This window comes from Lonchura striata, chromosome 1A (genome assembly GCF_050655825.1).
Source record: "Lonchura striata isolate lonStrDom1 chromosome 1A, ASM5065582v1, whole genome shotgun sequence".
Taxonomy (NCBI): Eukaryota; Metazoa; Chordata; class Aves; order Passeriformes; family Estrildidae; genus Lonchura; species Lonchura striata.
In genome coordinates, this window is record NC_140741.1 from 76,171,332 (window position 1) to 76,186,956 (window position 15,625).

At 55.3% G+C, this 15,625-nt stretch overlaps 1 protein-coding gene across 5 annotated transcripts in view; it reads right to left on the reverse strand.

Moving 5' to 3' along the window:
* The window catches only part of PPP6R2 (protein phosphatase 6 regulatory subunit 2), a 67,131-nt gene that overhangs the window by 13,865 nt on the left and 37,641 nt on the right, over positions 1 to 15,625 (reverse strand). For 4 of the 5 annotated variants that reach the window (XM_021546362.4, XM_021546364.4, XM_021546361.4 and 1 more), the window contains 11 exons: positions 14,308 to 14,494; positions 13,501 to 13,638; positions 12,068 to 12,133; positions 11,121 to 11,233; positions 8,123 to 8,236; positions 7,113 to 7,239; positions 6,286 to 6,438; positions 5,381 to 5,602; positions 3,871 to 3,935; positions 985 to 1,100; positions 92 to 177 (listed from right to left, as the gene is read on the reverse strand). In XM_021546362.4, coding sequence (XP_021402037.3) covers positions 92 to 177; positions 985 to 1,100; positions 3,871 to 3,935; positions 5,381 to 5,602; positions 6,286 to 6,438; positions 7,113 to 7,239; positions 8,123 to 8,236; positions 11,121 to 11,233; positions 12,068 to 12,133; positions 13,501 to 13,638; positions 14,308 to 14,494 — 1,387 coding nt within the window. The remainder of the gene's footprint in view (positions 1 to 91; positions 178 to 984; positions 1,101 to 3,870; positions 3,936 to 5,380; positions 5,603 to 6,285; positions 6,439 to 7,112; positions 7,240 to 8,122; positions 8,237 to 11,120; positions 11,234 to 12,067; positions 12,134 to 13,500; positions 13,639 to 14,307; positions 14,495 to 15,625) is intronic. The other variant, XM_085569463.1, reaches the window with a different exon arrangement.

Below are 15,625 nucleotides of genomic sequence, written 5' to 3' on the forward strand. Positions count from 1 at the left end.
CTGCTTTGAAGTGTTATTCAGCAAAATAAACCAGGAAAACCCCTTTCATCTGTTATGGGAAGCCCAGCAGGCACTGGAGTGACCAACTCACCAAATCCACCGTGTTTCTCCGGTTCGTCTCCGTCAGCGTCTCCTCCACGAAACTCTCCCACCTGCCCCTGCAGTCCTCAGGCAGCTCTGGAATGAGGGGGAGAAAACCATGGGAGTTCTGAGCCAGCTGAATTCCCTGGGGATTCACCTGGGCTTCTCTCACCTTGCTGGGAACACCCCCCAGCAGAGCTCCAGCTGTGCTTGGGTCTTCCCTTTTCTCCTGGGGACTGGGGGGGCCCTTCCCTCCCATCCCTCCCAGCCCAGCACAAAAGTGAGCAGAACTTGAGGGTTGAGGAAAGGAAATGGAGAAATAATAAAAAGAGAAAAGAGCAGAAGATTGTGCCCCAGATTGTCACTGCCCGGCTGTGCCCCCTCCCAGCCTGGCAGGGGCTGAGCAGCGGGGAATGGAAAATGTGGAAAATGGAAAATCTTCCTCCCCCACAAACCCATGGGACAAAACCAGTTCCCCAAGTGTGTCCAGTGAAGGAAGGATGGACACAGCCTGGCAATGGGAATATCCCAGATGAGCACATCTGGGGCCTCTGGGGACACCTCGTGTCCCTTTCCTTGGAGAGTCATGGAATCAAGGAATGGGTTGGGTGGGAAGGGACTCAAACCCCATCCACTGCCACCCCAGCCATGGCAGGGACACCTCCCACTGTCCAATCTTAGCCTCACTGTGTGAAAACCAAGAGCAGCCAAATGGGGCCTCACCATACTTTAAATGATGGGATACTGTGGGATTTCCCTGGGAATCCTTTCCAGCAGGAAAGGCTCTTGAGCAAATACCTGAGGTGAGTCCTTCCAGGAGCTCCCAAGGGTTATCTTTCCCTGGAGAGCAGTGAGGGGGAGCTGAAGGAGGAGGAAGAGGAGGAGAGGAGGAGCAGGCGGTACCTTTGATGAAGTCGCTGATCTGGGCCTGCATGGGTCCCTTCTCCATGTTGTGCACCACGGCGTTGGCGATGCGGGTCAGGTGCCCCATGTTCCCTCTCCTCCTGCCGCCCTCTGCCCTGGAACAGAGAGCAGCCACTACCCTCGGAGCCGGGATAACCTCGGGGCCGGGACATCCTCGGAGCCGGGATAACCTCGGGGCTGGGACATCCTCGGAGCCGGGATACCCATGGGGCCGGGATACCCACAGAGCTGGGATACCCACAGAGCTGGGATACCCACAGAGCTGGGATACCCACAGAGCTGGGACAACCACGGAGCTGGGATACCCACAGAGCTGAGATACCCTCGGAGCCGGGATACCCACAGAGCTGGGATAACCACAGAGCTGGGATACCCACAGAGCTGGGACAACCACGGAGCTGGGATAACCACAGAGCTGGGATACCCACAGAGCCGGGATAACCACGGAGCTGAGATACCCTCGGAGCCGGGATACCCACAGAGCTGGGATACCCATGGAGCTAGGATAACCACGGAGCCGGGATAACCACAGAGCTGGGATAACCACAGAGCTGGGATACCCACAGAGCTGGGATAACCACAGAGCCAGGCTAACCACGGAGCCGGGGCACCCTCAGAGCCGGGATAACCACAGAGCCAGGATACCCATGGAACCAGCATACCCACGGAGCCAGGATGGGATACCCATGGAGCTGGGACACCCACGGAGCTGGGACACCTAGAGAGCCGGGATACCTATGGAGCTGGGATGGAGCGATGAAGCGATGGAGCGATGGAGCCAGGATACACACGGAGCCAGGACAGAGCCCTGGGAATGGCCCCAGAACTCCTTAACGGCCACAGCATTCCTGCCCCAATGGCCACAGAAGTCCAGCCACAATGGCCACAGAATTCCTGCCCCAATGGCCACAGAAGTCCAGCCACAACGGCCACAGAATTCCTGCCCCAATGGCCCTGATATTCTAGTCCCACTGGCCACAGCATTCCAGCCCCAATGGCCACAGCATTCCAGCCCCAATGCCCACAGCATTCCTGCCCCAATGCCCACAGCATTCCTGCCTCAATGGCCCTGGTATTCCAGCCCCAATGCCCACAGCATTCCTGCCCCAATGCCCACAGCATTCCTGCCCCAATGCCCACAGCATTCCTGCCCCAATGGCCACAGTATTCCAGCCACAATGGCCACAGCATTCCTGTTCCAATGGCCACAGAAGTCCAGCCACAATGGCCACAGAATTCCAGCCCAAATGGCCACAGAAGTCCAGCCACAACGGCCACAGAATTCCTGCCCCAATGGCCCTGATATTCTAGTCCCACTGGCCACAGCATTCCAGCCCCAATGGCCACACCATTCCTGCCCCAATGCCCACGGCATTCCCACCCCAATGGCCACAGAACTCCAGCCTCACACATCCCAGAGTTCCCTGCAGAACTGCAGCAGGGATCAGCCCTGCTCTGGCAGGATGGGATGAGCTCGTCCCCCACACATTTTGCCCTGCTCCCTCCTATTCCTCCTCCTGCTCAGGTAACATGGGAGGGGCTCCAAACAAGGAGCTACACATGGAAAAGATGCAGGAATAAATCTTGACTGTAATTCCCAGGGAAGAAAACTCCCAGAGTTAAGGAGCTACAGCACAGCTAGTGGCAGAGCTCCAGGGTGGGGCTGGGATTGCAGCAGTGAGTCCCCAGGAACAGAAGACATTCCCATCCAACCATGGGATTCCCCTTGGGATAAAACCAGCACAGAGCCCGAGCAGCCCCGAATCCCTTCCCTGGCTCCTCACTGCTTCCCTTCCTGCAGAGGGGAGCCGTGCTCAGCTTAGGGAACACTTTGGGTGGTCAGGGACCCCAGAGCCCCTGCAGTGCCACCCCTGCCATGGCAGGGACACCTCCACTGTCCCAGGCTGCTCCAGCCCCAGTGTCCAGCCTGGCCTTGGACATTCCTGGGATCCAGGGGCAGGCCCTGCTGGTCTCCATCTGCCCACTGAGAGTGGCCAGGATTCTTCCTGGAAACTCCACTTTCTCAAAGCCCCAGCTGAGATTCCTCTACTTAAATCCCTATTTTTTTCCTTCCATTCAGATTCTTTCCAGTGTGGTGGTGACTGGAACTCTGGCAGGAAATAGGGATGAGCTCTGGCTCCTTTCTGGTTTAATCAAGGCAACTCCCAAGCAGCACCCAGGGATATTTATGGTTCTACAGAACTGGGCAAGGAAATACCCGGCAAAATTCCTTACGTGGACAAGGGGTTGTAAAAAGAACCAAAAACCCAAAAACCCAAACCACACCAACAAAAAAAATGTAATCCAGATCTCAATCCACCAATTATGGCCTGAACAATTCCAGTGGGACTCCAAAGCCCTTGGAAGCAACCAGGAGCTCAAAATAGAGAGGGAGGACTAAACACTGAGCTGGACACAGAAACTGGAGCCTCTGGAATATTTCCAGTTTAATGTTTCAGTTCTTTTAGAATATTTAGTTCTAATCAGCACAAAATCCAAGGGGTATATAAAGCTAAAATAGGAAATCCAGGCCACAAATGCCTGGCCATCCCAGCTTCCAACAGGAAGAATAAAATTGTGCATTTAAAACAAACAAAACAAAAAAAAAACTTAAGTGAATATTCCATGGGATTCCCTGAGAAGCAGTAAAGCAGAAGACAGTGTTTGGGCTGGGGTGTTGGAAACACCCATAAATCCCATCATGCCTTCAAATCCTGTCTATTTGGGAATTTGGCTTGTCAGCACGCAGACCACCCTAGTTCCAAATCCCAACCAAAACCCAAGTCTGTCTGGACACCATTAACACGGAAATTCTCCAAGAATATTCCAGAGTCAGCGTGCAGCCCCGGGCCAGCAATTCCTTACTGGATTTTGTCATTGGCTTCCCAGGCGTCCAATATCCTCTGCACCAGGCAGCACTTCTGGAACAGCTGTGGGGAAAAGGGACAAGGTTTGGGATTTTCCAAGAGAACTGTGGATCCTGCTGCTCCTTCCCTCGCTCCTCCTCCAGCTCAAAGCCCAGCCCTCGTCCTGCCCAGGAGCCCAACTCCTTCCTGGTGATTTCAGAGGATCCCAGCGGAGCAGCAGCACTGGAGCATCCCCAGGCTGCTCCAGAGCCTCCCAGCAGCAGGAATTAAAGCACTGCTGGCATCTTCCAACCACCACGCTGAGGCCTGGCCACTAACAGCTGCAATGTGCTTGGGTAGATTTTTGTCCAAAATTTGTAGTAATTTTTACTAAAAAAATTGAATTTTAACAATAAATGGGGATAATTTTAATAATAAATAGGGATAATTTTAATAAATGCCAAGGGATTCACATGGTCATTAAATGAGGGGAGTTTTAATGAGATGCTGCAAATAAAGAGACAACAGCAACCACAGCTCCGTGAGAACCACTACGACTGATAATAAATAATAATAAAGCCCACTAAAAATTGATAATAAATGATAAAAATATTTTTTAAAGGCAATAAATTGTAACAAAACCAACTAAAAATTACATATAAAAATTATTATTATTATTATTATTATTATTGTTGTTGTTTTGTTGTTGTTGTTGTTAATAATAATAATAATAATAATAATAATAATAATAATAATAATAATAATTCCACAAGGAGACAAGTGCCTGCTTTGGAACAGCTGACCCCAAGGATGTCCTGCTGCCCCCAGCCCATCCCACTGATCCCTGCTGACCCCAGCCCATCCCAGGGATCCCTGCTGCCCCCAGCCCATCCCACTGATCCCTGCTGCCCCCAGCCCATCCCACTGATCCCTGCTGACCCCAGCCCATCCCACTGATCCCTGCTGACCCCATCCCCATCCCAGATCCCTGCTGACCCCAGCCCATCCCACTGATCCCTGCTGACCCCAGCCCATCCCAGGGATCCCTGCTGACCCCAGCCCATCCCAGAGACCCCTGCTGACCCCATCCCCATCCCAGATCCCTGCTGACCCCAGCCCATCCCACTGATCCCTGCTGACCCCAGCCCATCCCACTGATCCCTGCTGCCCCCAGCCCATCCCAGGGATCCCTGCTGCCCCCGGCCCATCCCAGGCACCCTGCTGCCCCCAGCCCATCCCAGATCCCTGCTGACCCCAGCCCATCCCACTGATCCCTGCTGCCCCCAGCCCATCCCACTGATCCCTGCTGACCCCAGCCCATCCCAGGCACCCTGCTGCCCCCAGCCCATCCCACTGATCCCTGCTGCCCCCAGCCCATCCCATTGATCCCTGCTGCCCCCAGCCCATCCCACTGATCCCTGCTGACCCCAGCCCATCCCAGGGATCCCTGCTGCCCCCAGCCCATCCCACTGATCCCTGCTGCCCCCAGCCCATCCCAGGCACCCTGCTGCCCCCAGCCCAGCTCTCACGTGGGTGACCATGACGTTCTCGGTGGCTCCGGCCGGCGGCCCCGAGGGCTCCGTGGGCGCCGCTGGCTCCGGGGCCGCGTTCCCGCTCGGAGCCTCCTCTTTGCTGCCCGGCTCCCCCGGGCTGGGCTTCCCCTCGTGCACCGAGTGGGACAGGATGGCTGCTATGGACAGCTCCACTTGGAAATGCAAAAAGTTATTCCACGTGTATTTAAAAAATAAATCCTGGAGGAGAAACAAGAGATGGAAGGGTTTACTTGGGATGAATTTTCCTGGTTTTAATGGTATCAGGGATCTTTAAGGACCTTCCCAATTCAACCCATCCCGGGATTCTGGGACTCAGGGATATTAAATTGTTGCCCAAGCTGTTGTTTGATCAAGCAATTCCACTCAAACGGTTTTCCTGCTACATGCCAGCACTCACTGCAGGCTGGGCTCTGCATTCCCAGGGCACTCAGTCTGTTGGGAAATCAGTGAATATTCCCAATAAATGGAGCACTTAGAAATCCTCTCACACAGACAGCACTCACAGCACAGACACACTGAATTAAACAACTTAACTCTACTGGGGCTCAGTGAAGCCTAGGAAAAACAGGAACTAAATCACTGCTAAGGGTGGAATTAGTTCTCTTAAGGCTGCACAGGTTCTGGGAGGCTTTTTCCAGCCTCAGGTTCATCTCTCATCATTCCAGGAGCTCACACTCCCAGCACAGGCTGTTTCACACCTTCTCCACTGAACCGACATGGAATTGGAAGTGTGAGGCTCAGTCCAAAACCCCAACCAGTCAGATCTGAGTGCCAAAAGCTCCTGCAGGGATCTGCTCCTTGTGTCCTGCCGGCACAAGGCCTGCCCAGGAGGGATCCCAGGTGCAGCCGCCCCGTCCCTGCCGCGGCGCCCCGACACTCACAAGTAACAAGTCCATGGTGCCGAGCCTGCAGAGCTCCTGGTTGATGCTGGGGGTGTTGGTGTGCAGCAGCGCCGCGATCAGCCGCGAGCCGTGCAGCCGCGCGTTCCCCAGCGGCTCCTCCAGCACCCCCAGCGTGGTCAGGATCGCCGGTTTCTGAGGAGCAGGGGGGCAGTCAGGGAGGAGAACGTTCCCACAGCGCGCCACGGTTCTACACGGCCTTGGCTTAAATCAACCACGGGAACTCCACCTCACCAGGGGGAAGAGCTTTCCACGGAGGGGCAGGGCCCTGGAACCACTGCCCAGGGAGGGCCTGAGTGCCCCACTGCGCAGACATCCCAAACCCAGCTGGACGTGTCCCTGCGCAGACATCCCAAACCCAGCTGGACGTGTCCCCGTGTCACCTGCTCCAGGTGGCCCTGCCCCGCAGGGGGCTGCACTGGATAATCCCTAACAACCCCACCTGTTCGGGGACTCTCGCATTTAACAGAACCCACCCATTTAAGGAATGTTCTCAGCAGGGAAACCTAAACCACCTTCCCAAGAGGATAGTTCTGGGGTCACTGGGAGATTTGCCTTTCAAACCAGAAGATTAAAATCCAGCTATCCACTGAAAGTTCCTTCCTCTCCATCCCTTCCCATCTCCAGTCAATCTCCCAGTCCCAAAGATTTCCCTGAATGCAACCCTCGGACTCCTGTGCAGATTCCTGATGCAGACTCCTGCTGCTCATCCCTGCCCGTTACACTTGCAGAGTCTGCATGTGGCTTTCCCTCCCCTGGCCACGTGTCCTTGCTGGGGCTGTCGGGACCCCTGGGAACGCCAGCGGTACCTTGGGTGGGTGCAGCAGCAGCTGGTGGAAGTCCTTGAGCCGGGGCTGGATGCCGTGTAAGATGCTGTTGCTGACAGTGTAAGACCTCTCGAATCCCTGAGTGTACGAGTCCATCAGGCCTTCCACTCTGAGGGAACACCAGGATTCACTCGGAGTCACTCACCATTTCCTCTTCCCATTCTGAACAACCAAATGAGACCAGGGTCCTCAAGGTCCCTCCCAACCCACTCCATCCTAGGATTCTGAGACTTTATGATATTAAACCAGTGCCCAACTGGGTGTTTAATCAGCAATTCCACTAAAACCATTTACTTTCTACACTTCCCACATTCCATCTTCCTTCTCCTGGGGCCCAGAACTGCCCCAGTATCCAGAGGTGGAGATTTTGTTAAAGAGCCTCCAGTCACACTGGCCATGTCAGTGGTTTTCTCTTCAAAAATAAGGATGAAAAATAGTAATATTCAGTTCCCGAACAGATTCCCATACCTGCATGGTATTGATTCTATTATATTAGTTATTTCTATTACTTATTATACTGCAATAGTTATTGTTGGTATCATTTCCCAGCTGCTCCTCACACAACCAAACCTGTGCCGAGCTCAGGAGGAGCTGACCAGAAATAACCTCCCAGCAGAGCTGGCAAACCATATTCCTAAAGTGCTTCCTGGGGCTCCAAATTCCCAAACACTTCCAAAGGGAATGGCTCAGCAGGTTAGCTAACAAACGTTTGTTCCTCCCACCATCCCAAGCTGCTCCAGCCCAGTGTCCAGCCTGGCCTGGGACACTGCCAGGGATCCAGGGGCTGCTCCGGGCAGCTGTGCCAGGGCCTGCCCGTCCTGCCAGGCAGGAACTCCCTCCCAGTGTCCCATCTAAGACTCCCCTCTTCCAGGCTGAAGCAATTCCCTGTGTCTGGGCAGTGCCTGTCCCTGTGTGCCCGCAGCCCAGGCCGGAGCCCCCGGGCGGTCCCGGTGATCCCGGTGATCCCGGTGGTCCCGGCGGTCCCGGCTCACCCGGAGCGCCGTGTTTCCAGCAGCGTCAGGAGCACCTGGGTTCCGTTCACGATGCAGGTCTCGCTCTGCTCCGCGTCGAACATGTTCCTGAGGAGCTGCTCCACACACTCCTGCCTGGGGACACAGGGGGTCACTCACACGGGGCTGGGGCTGCTGCGCCCCCCGGGGCTGTGGGCAACCACGGGAGGCAAAGGGAACATCCCGCTCTTCCCGCTGCGCTGCGCCAGACCAGGAATGGTGGGTGGGAGGAACAGGAGGCTGAGGCCAGCCCTGCTCCCCAGCTCACACAATCACACAATGCCTGGGTTGGGAGAGAGCTCCAGGAGCACCGAGATCCTGGCACCCAGTGCCACATCCAGGCTTTTCAAACACATCCAGGCCTGGTGACTCCACCACCTCCCCGGGCAGCCATCCCAGAGCTTCATCTCCTTTCTGGAAAAGCTTTTTCCTGCTCTCCCACCTGGATTTCCCTGGGCTCAGTTTAAGACTGTCTGCTCTGGTTCTGTCAGTTGTTGCTCCAGCTCCTGAAGCTCCTGCTCCCCACCACATCCCAACTCCATCCCTCAGGGACAGCTCCCCAAAATCCAGACCTCAGGAAGTCCCTTCCCAGCCTTCCCCAGTTTCACATCCAGCCAAACCCAGCACCCCTGGAGTTCACAGCCCAATCCTGACTATTATCTAACATTCCAAAAAAGTCTCCTTTCCATGGGTATAAATAAAATATGAGAAAAAAAAGTGAAAACAGGTGAATAATTCATGAGGGAGCATTATTTGAATAAGGAGCATCTAAATACCCTCTGTCAGCAGAGAAGGGGAGGTAAAGGAGGCAATTTTCTGTAATGAACCAAATTCCCTTTATAGCACCCAGCCAGCAGCTCCTGAACCTGGATTTGGGGCTCATTCCCTGATTCCACCTCTTTCATGCTGATCATTCATTCCTGACTCAGGGATGACAAAAGTTATCCAAGACCCAGAAGGTCACTGTAATGCTGGGAAAATTGGCCAGGAAGGGTACTGAGCTTTGTGACCTTCAGAAGAAAGGGAAGAACAAAAGAAGCCCTTTGCCCAGAATGCTCCTTTATTCTGAGCAGGAATTCTGGAGATGGTTCCTGGAAGTGCAGGGTCCCACAGCCCTCTCCAAAACTATGAAGAAAGCCTAAAATTACCAAAAAAGTCTGTAAGTGCCATGTCTTCCATGGCCTTCACCCTTCCCACTGCAGGGAATCACAGCCCTCATTAAAGGTTCTGGGATTTCCCAGGGGGAATGAGGGAGCTGCAATCCCATCTCCACAATTCTGAGGGCTCAGAGCAGACCAGAGGAGAGACCACAGGCTCCAGTCAGGGATGTGACCTCCAGAGCCCCCAGCTCCAGAGCCCAACAGCAGCAGCACCTGGAGCTGCTGGAGAGCCCCAAGGAGGCCCCGGAGCTGCTGCAGGGCTGGAGCCCCTCAGATCCCAGGGATCCAGGCTGGGAGAGCTGGGAATGTTCCCCTGGAGAAGGGAAGGATCCAGGGAGAGCTTCCAACGCATTCCAGGGCCTGAAGGGGCTCCAGGAGAGCTGCAGAGGGACTGGGGACAAGGATGGAGGGACAGGACCCAGGGAATGGCTCCCACTGCCAGAGGGCAGCCATGGATGGGAGATTGGGAATGAGGAATTCCTGGCTGGGAGGGTGGGGAGAGGCTGGTTGGAATTCCCAAAGCAGCCCTGGCAGTGTCCAAGGCCAGGCTGGGCACTGGGGCTTGGAGCAGCCTGGGACATGGCAGGGGTGGCACTGGAGGGGATCTGAGGTCCCTTCCCACCCAACCCTTTCCAGGGTTCCATGAAAAGTCAACACTTCCCTAGCACAGGATCCTGTCAGGCCATGCACAAAGGCTTGATCTACCTCATTCCTGAAGGAGCAGTGAGGGAAATGAAAAATGTATGGAAGAGTAGCAGCTCTGGTAGGGGTGGAGCTCCATGGCAAGTCCAGGATGGTCCCAGTGGCTCCCCAGTGCTGGGATGAGCCACATCCCATTCCCACCTGCACACACCAGGTCCCGTCCCAGGAATTATCTCACAGTCATGGAGGAACTGACAGCCCTGGGCCAGGAGAAAAGATCCCCCATGACACATAAATTCAGAGCTCTGGGTGGACAGAAACATCTCAGAGGAACTGGAACCCCCTGTGCCTCCCATGGCTCCTTCCAGCCCTTTCCTGACAAAGTGTCACCTCCAGGCTTAAAAGAGCCTTTTTTGTTTCAGTCTCCTGCAGAATCTCCAGGAGTTTTTAGGTTTGAAGAAACAGTAAGAAGCAGAAAACACAGGACATAAATAATTGAATGTTCATTGCAAAGAGCAAAGAAGCAACACTGGGAATGGAGCAAAACTGGGAAAAACAACACTTCCGATACACACTGAATGTTATCTGGGAAATCAGGGAATTCTGGAATGGTTTGGGTGGGAAGGGACCCAGAGTCCCTCCAGTGCCACCCCTGCCAGGGCAGGAACACCTCCTACTGTCCCAGGCTGCTCCAGCCCCAGTGTCCAGCCTGGCCCTGGGCACTGCCAGGGATCCAGGGGCAGCCCCAGCTGCTCTGGCAATTCCGGCCCAGCCCCTGCTCACCCTCCCAGTCAGGAATTCCCTCCCAGGATCCCATCTATCCCTGCCCTCTGTGGGCTTCACGTCATTCCCATTGTCCTGGCGCTTCATTTCTGGCTTCCTTTGAGGTCCCTTCAGACCCTGAAGGTGCTGTGAGGTCCCCACACAACCCTTCCTTCTCCAGGCTGGAATTCCTTGGATTTTTGCCTCACTCTGCATCAGGCTGTGACCTCTGGGCTCCTTGACCCCCTCTCCTGCCTCTGGACAGAGCCCCACACCCAAGATTGCTGAAGAGGCCACTCAGAGCTGCTCCAGCTCCAAAGGAACATCCCTGCTCTGTCTGCTCCCCGTAGAGCGATCCAGGAGCCCCTCCCAGTGCACCCAGTGCCCCCAGCCTGCCCAGTGCCCCCTGTACTCACGATTCCAGTGCTGTGAGAAGTGGATCTGGCTCCGGGACATCCTGGAGCTGAGTGCTCTGGTCTCTGCTCAGCCTGATGATGTCACACAGGGTCTGGGAAGCATTGGATTGCCTCTGGAAACAGGGACAGGAGCAGCATCAGCACTGGGGCCAAGGCCAGCCAGGCTGGGAATGCTCCGGCTGGGATCAATCCCATTCCTGCTCCCCCTGGAGTTATTCAGGGCTGGACACTCCAGGAGTAGCAGCATCAGCAGGCTTTGCACTCAAAGGAGATTGGCCCAAACACGACCACCAAGGGCAGTTCAGGAGCTCAGGGATGAGGATTCTTTTTCTCTCCTCAATCCTGCTAATCTGCACATCCATAACACAAACATCCCACCCTTCCTCGCACTGTTCAGCTTTCCTGCTTGAGAAAACCCTCCACCATTTAATTCCTGGACTTAAAAGGAATTTCCAGAGGTGTTTGAGGAATTCATCCTCTGGTTCTGGCCATCAGGCAAAGCCTCTCTGCAGCTGCTGTACCTCAGCATCTGCTCCAACAGAAATCCACAAGGATGTTCCCAGTTTTCCCCTCATAGAGGGAAATTTGCCTGGGATGAGCTGAGGGAATTGGGCTCAGAGAACTACATTTTCTGGACTTTATCACTGAAATCCTACTCAGGGCTAGAAAGATTTGAAAATGGCATAAAGTGGCTGATTTTAAAGAACCTTCCAGGAACAGCAGGTTCCTCCCTAATCCCAAGGGAGATCCCCACTGTCTGTAGGACTGAGATGAACTGAGGCAGCAGAACCAAGAAATTGGGAGTGAAGTAAGTCAAAAGCAGATGAAGGGGCATCCCAAGGTCATCCCTGGTGGCTCCTCCACAGGTCACTGGGACGAGGCAAACAGAAATCTCCCAGACCCTGCAGGACCCAGCCCCCCCAAATCCCAGGCCTGGTGCCACTCACATCCTCATCCTGGCTCGAATGGATCAGCTCCACAAGTCTCTGGATAATCCTGGCTTCGTTCAGCCACTGTAGGGAAAAGAGCAGAGAAAATCCTCAATGGATGTCCAAGAACTCAGAACAAGAGGGGCTCTGGGAAGCTCTGCAGGAAGGGGAAGCCCTTCCTTCCCTCTCCTAATCCCATCCCCGAAGCAGGGACAGGGATGGATGGGGATGGATCTGGATTTGCATCCTGCCATGGAACGATCCACAGACTCCTCTGGAAGACATGGAATGTTCCAGGGACAAACAGCCTCATCTGAGCAGTGGTGGCAGTACCCCACCACATTCTCCCAGCAGCTCTTCCTGCTGCTCACACTCAGCAATTCCACCTCCTGCCAGATGTTGGAACAGCTGTCACTGTACCTTCACCTTGCTCCACAACTTCCAGCTCTCCATGCAAACCACTCCCTGTCCCCCTTTCTGGCCCAGGCAAACCAGGAAGGTCCTCTCCAGAGGTTCTCTTCCACTCCTCCCTCCCAGCCCCACATGCAGGCTCAGCCCCCCGTTTCCATTCTGATCCCACTCCTGGTTCCAGGAAAACTGCTGGATGTGTGACATCCCCCAGACTCATCCCAACAATGCCCAAACTCAGCTGCCTGGGAAATGAGCAAACTTCCATTACGAGGAAAAACATTTCCAGGGATGGGTCTGGAACCCCTCAGATCCCAAGGATCCAGGCTGGGAGAGCTGGGGGGGCTCACCTGGAGAGGAGAAGGATCCAGGGAGAGCTCAGAGCCCTGGCAGGGCCTGAAGGGGCTCCAGGAGAGCTGCAGAGGGACTGGGGACAAGGATGGAGGGACAGGACACAGGGAATGGCTCCCACTGCCAGAGGGCAGCCAGGGATGGGAGATTGGGAATGAGGAATTCCTGGCTGGGCTGGGATTGCCAGAGCAGCTGGGGCTGCCCCTGGATCCTGGCAGTGCCCAAGGCCAGGCTGGACACTGGGGCTGGAGCAGCCTGGGACAGTGGGAGGTGTCCCTGCCCTGGCAGGGGTGGCACTGGAGGGGCTCTGAGGTCCTCTCTAACCCAAACCATTGCAGGATTCCTTAATTCTATGATTCCTTGAGCACGGTAAGGAATTACACTAATTACTGTCCCAATCAATGTCTGAACTTCTGAACAATGGGAAGAACACAGTTTCCCTTTCTCCAAGCTCTTCAGCTGGACTAAAGAGAGGATGCTCCATGGAAAATGAGTGGGAACCCCTCTGCTGCCAGGAGTGACCCAGGCTGCTGCCCCGGAGCCACAACGGGGCTGAGGGACCCCACGGAGGGACCCCAGCCCTGGGAACAGGAGCTGCCAGAGGGGTGGATCTGCTCCTGGGATGAAACACCCACGGGCCCCATCTGTCCCGAGCCAGGCAGGGACAGGGGCTGGGAGGGGAAGGTCCTCACGTTGAGCACGTCCTGGCGCAGCGCCGTGGGCTCCACGCAGCTGATGAGGCGCAGCAGCAGGTCCATCATGGCAGAGGTGTCGATGTGCTTTAGCACCAGGCTCAGGAACTTGTCCTTTTTCCTCAAAAATGAGATCACCTGTGGAAACAGGAGCCTGCATCAGCTGCCAGTGAGACACACAGCTCCCTCTCAAATCCCCACAACTCCTTCACAAATCCCCACAACTCCCTCACAAATCCCCCACAGCTCCCTCACAAATCTCCCACAACTCCTGGAGCTCCTTTGTGTCTCAACCACTGACCTTGGGTTGGGAACTCTCCAGGGAGCAAGGCAATAATTCCTATTCCTCTGCGCCACAGAGAAACCCAGGGCCATGGAAATAAGTGAAGCTGGAGAATTTCCCTTTCCCCTCAAGCTCCCTACCAGGCAGCATTTACAACCCCAGCATTTATTGGGATGTGAGTATTCCTGAATCCCTGTTCAGCCCATACCTCAGCACTCCTTCCAAAAGGATGAGCCTGAGGCCTCGTTTATGGATTGGGATGACTCTGACGACCCTCAAAATGCCTTGGTATGAAAAGTGAAGCTTTAGCTGTTCCATGGGGATATCCCAACCCAAAACTCTGCGAAGAGTCTGTCCACACCAGCATCTCCCTGCACTGAGGAATTCCGAGAACTTTCCAGAGACTCCATTTCACCCCCAACCTTAAACCCAACTCCAGGATTACCACGAGCTCAGAGCAGGGACACAGCACGGGCAGCACAGTGCTGGGGAATTGCCTGGATCAGGACAGATCCCTTCCCCACCTGTTCTGTTTTCCGTGCAATGAGGTTCCCGATGGTCTTGCTGAAGAAGCTGGCGAGGAGGGGGTTCAGGGGGGGCTCGTGGTCCAGGAAGTCATAGAGGATGTTGAGCAGGGTCTCGTCCCCGCCCAGTTTGTCGTTGATCTGCGGCACGTCCGAGGTCAGCAGCTCGCAGGCCGTGTTGGGATACCTGCAGCGACACATGCGCAGCCACCCCAGGTGAGATGGGAACTCTGCAGATCTGCCCTCTGCAAAGCTCTCGGGAGGTGAAGGAATTGAATTCCTGCCTGGGAGGGTGGGCAGGCCCTGGCACAGACCTGGAATTGCCAGAGCAGCTGCCCCTGGCTCCCTGGCAGTGCCCAAGGCCAGGCTGGACACTGGGGCTGGAGCAGCCTGGGACAGTGGGAGGTGTCCCTGCCCTGGCAGGGGTGGCACTGGAGGGGCTCTGAGGTCCCTTCCCACCCAACCCACCCCACGACTGATTCCCTCTGGTAAGAACACTTTTCCCACAATGGGTTATCAGTGATTTGTGACCACAGCGGGTTTCTACACCAGGATCTTTCCCAATCTCTGCAATCCGAGCTCTGCACTCCCCACAAGCCACTAAAACACTTCCGGGCCAGCTGGGAGCAGGGACCCTTTCCCTGCACCACTGCCTTCCCCAGCAGCCTCCTCCTGCTCCTGCAGTTCCAGCCCTGGAGGCTCCAAAAGCCCCTCAGGCCCTGCTGCTGCTGTTCCAGGCCTGGTGCTGCCCAAGGAGCCGAGGGTGAGGATGTCACTGTCACCACTGCAGAGGGACCTCCCAGCCCTTCCATCCTTTACAGTCCCGAGGGGACACCAGGACTCTTCTCCTTTTCCTGGCTCATTCCATGCAAAAAACATCCACAATTCCTAAAGATCTGCGTGTGGAACCTCCCTGGGATACACATCCCATGGACAGAGGAGAAATGGGAGCTCTCCCTGTCCCAGCAGGTTCTGCTCCTGCAGCTCTCACAGCCCCAGGTCTGGTCCAACCCCTCACCATTCCTGTTCTGGCACCACATCCCAGCCCTGGAGGTTTCCAGGCTGCAGGGAACTCACCTCACCCAAACTGCCCCTCCGACCCCTGGAAGCTGAGCTTCCCTCACCCCTGGGCTCAGCAGCTCATTGGCAGATCCAAGATTCACACTCTCTTTTCCTGCTCCAGCCTCCTTTTGGGTGTTTAATTCCACAAGTTCTGCTTGGATGGGGATTTACCAGGGACCCCTCTGAAATGTATGAACCTCCATCTCCCACTGTTCCAGGGATAAAGCCCCTGGATGATCCCCTCTCCACATATCCC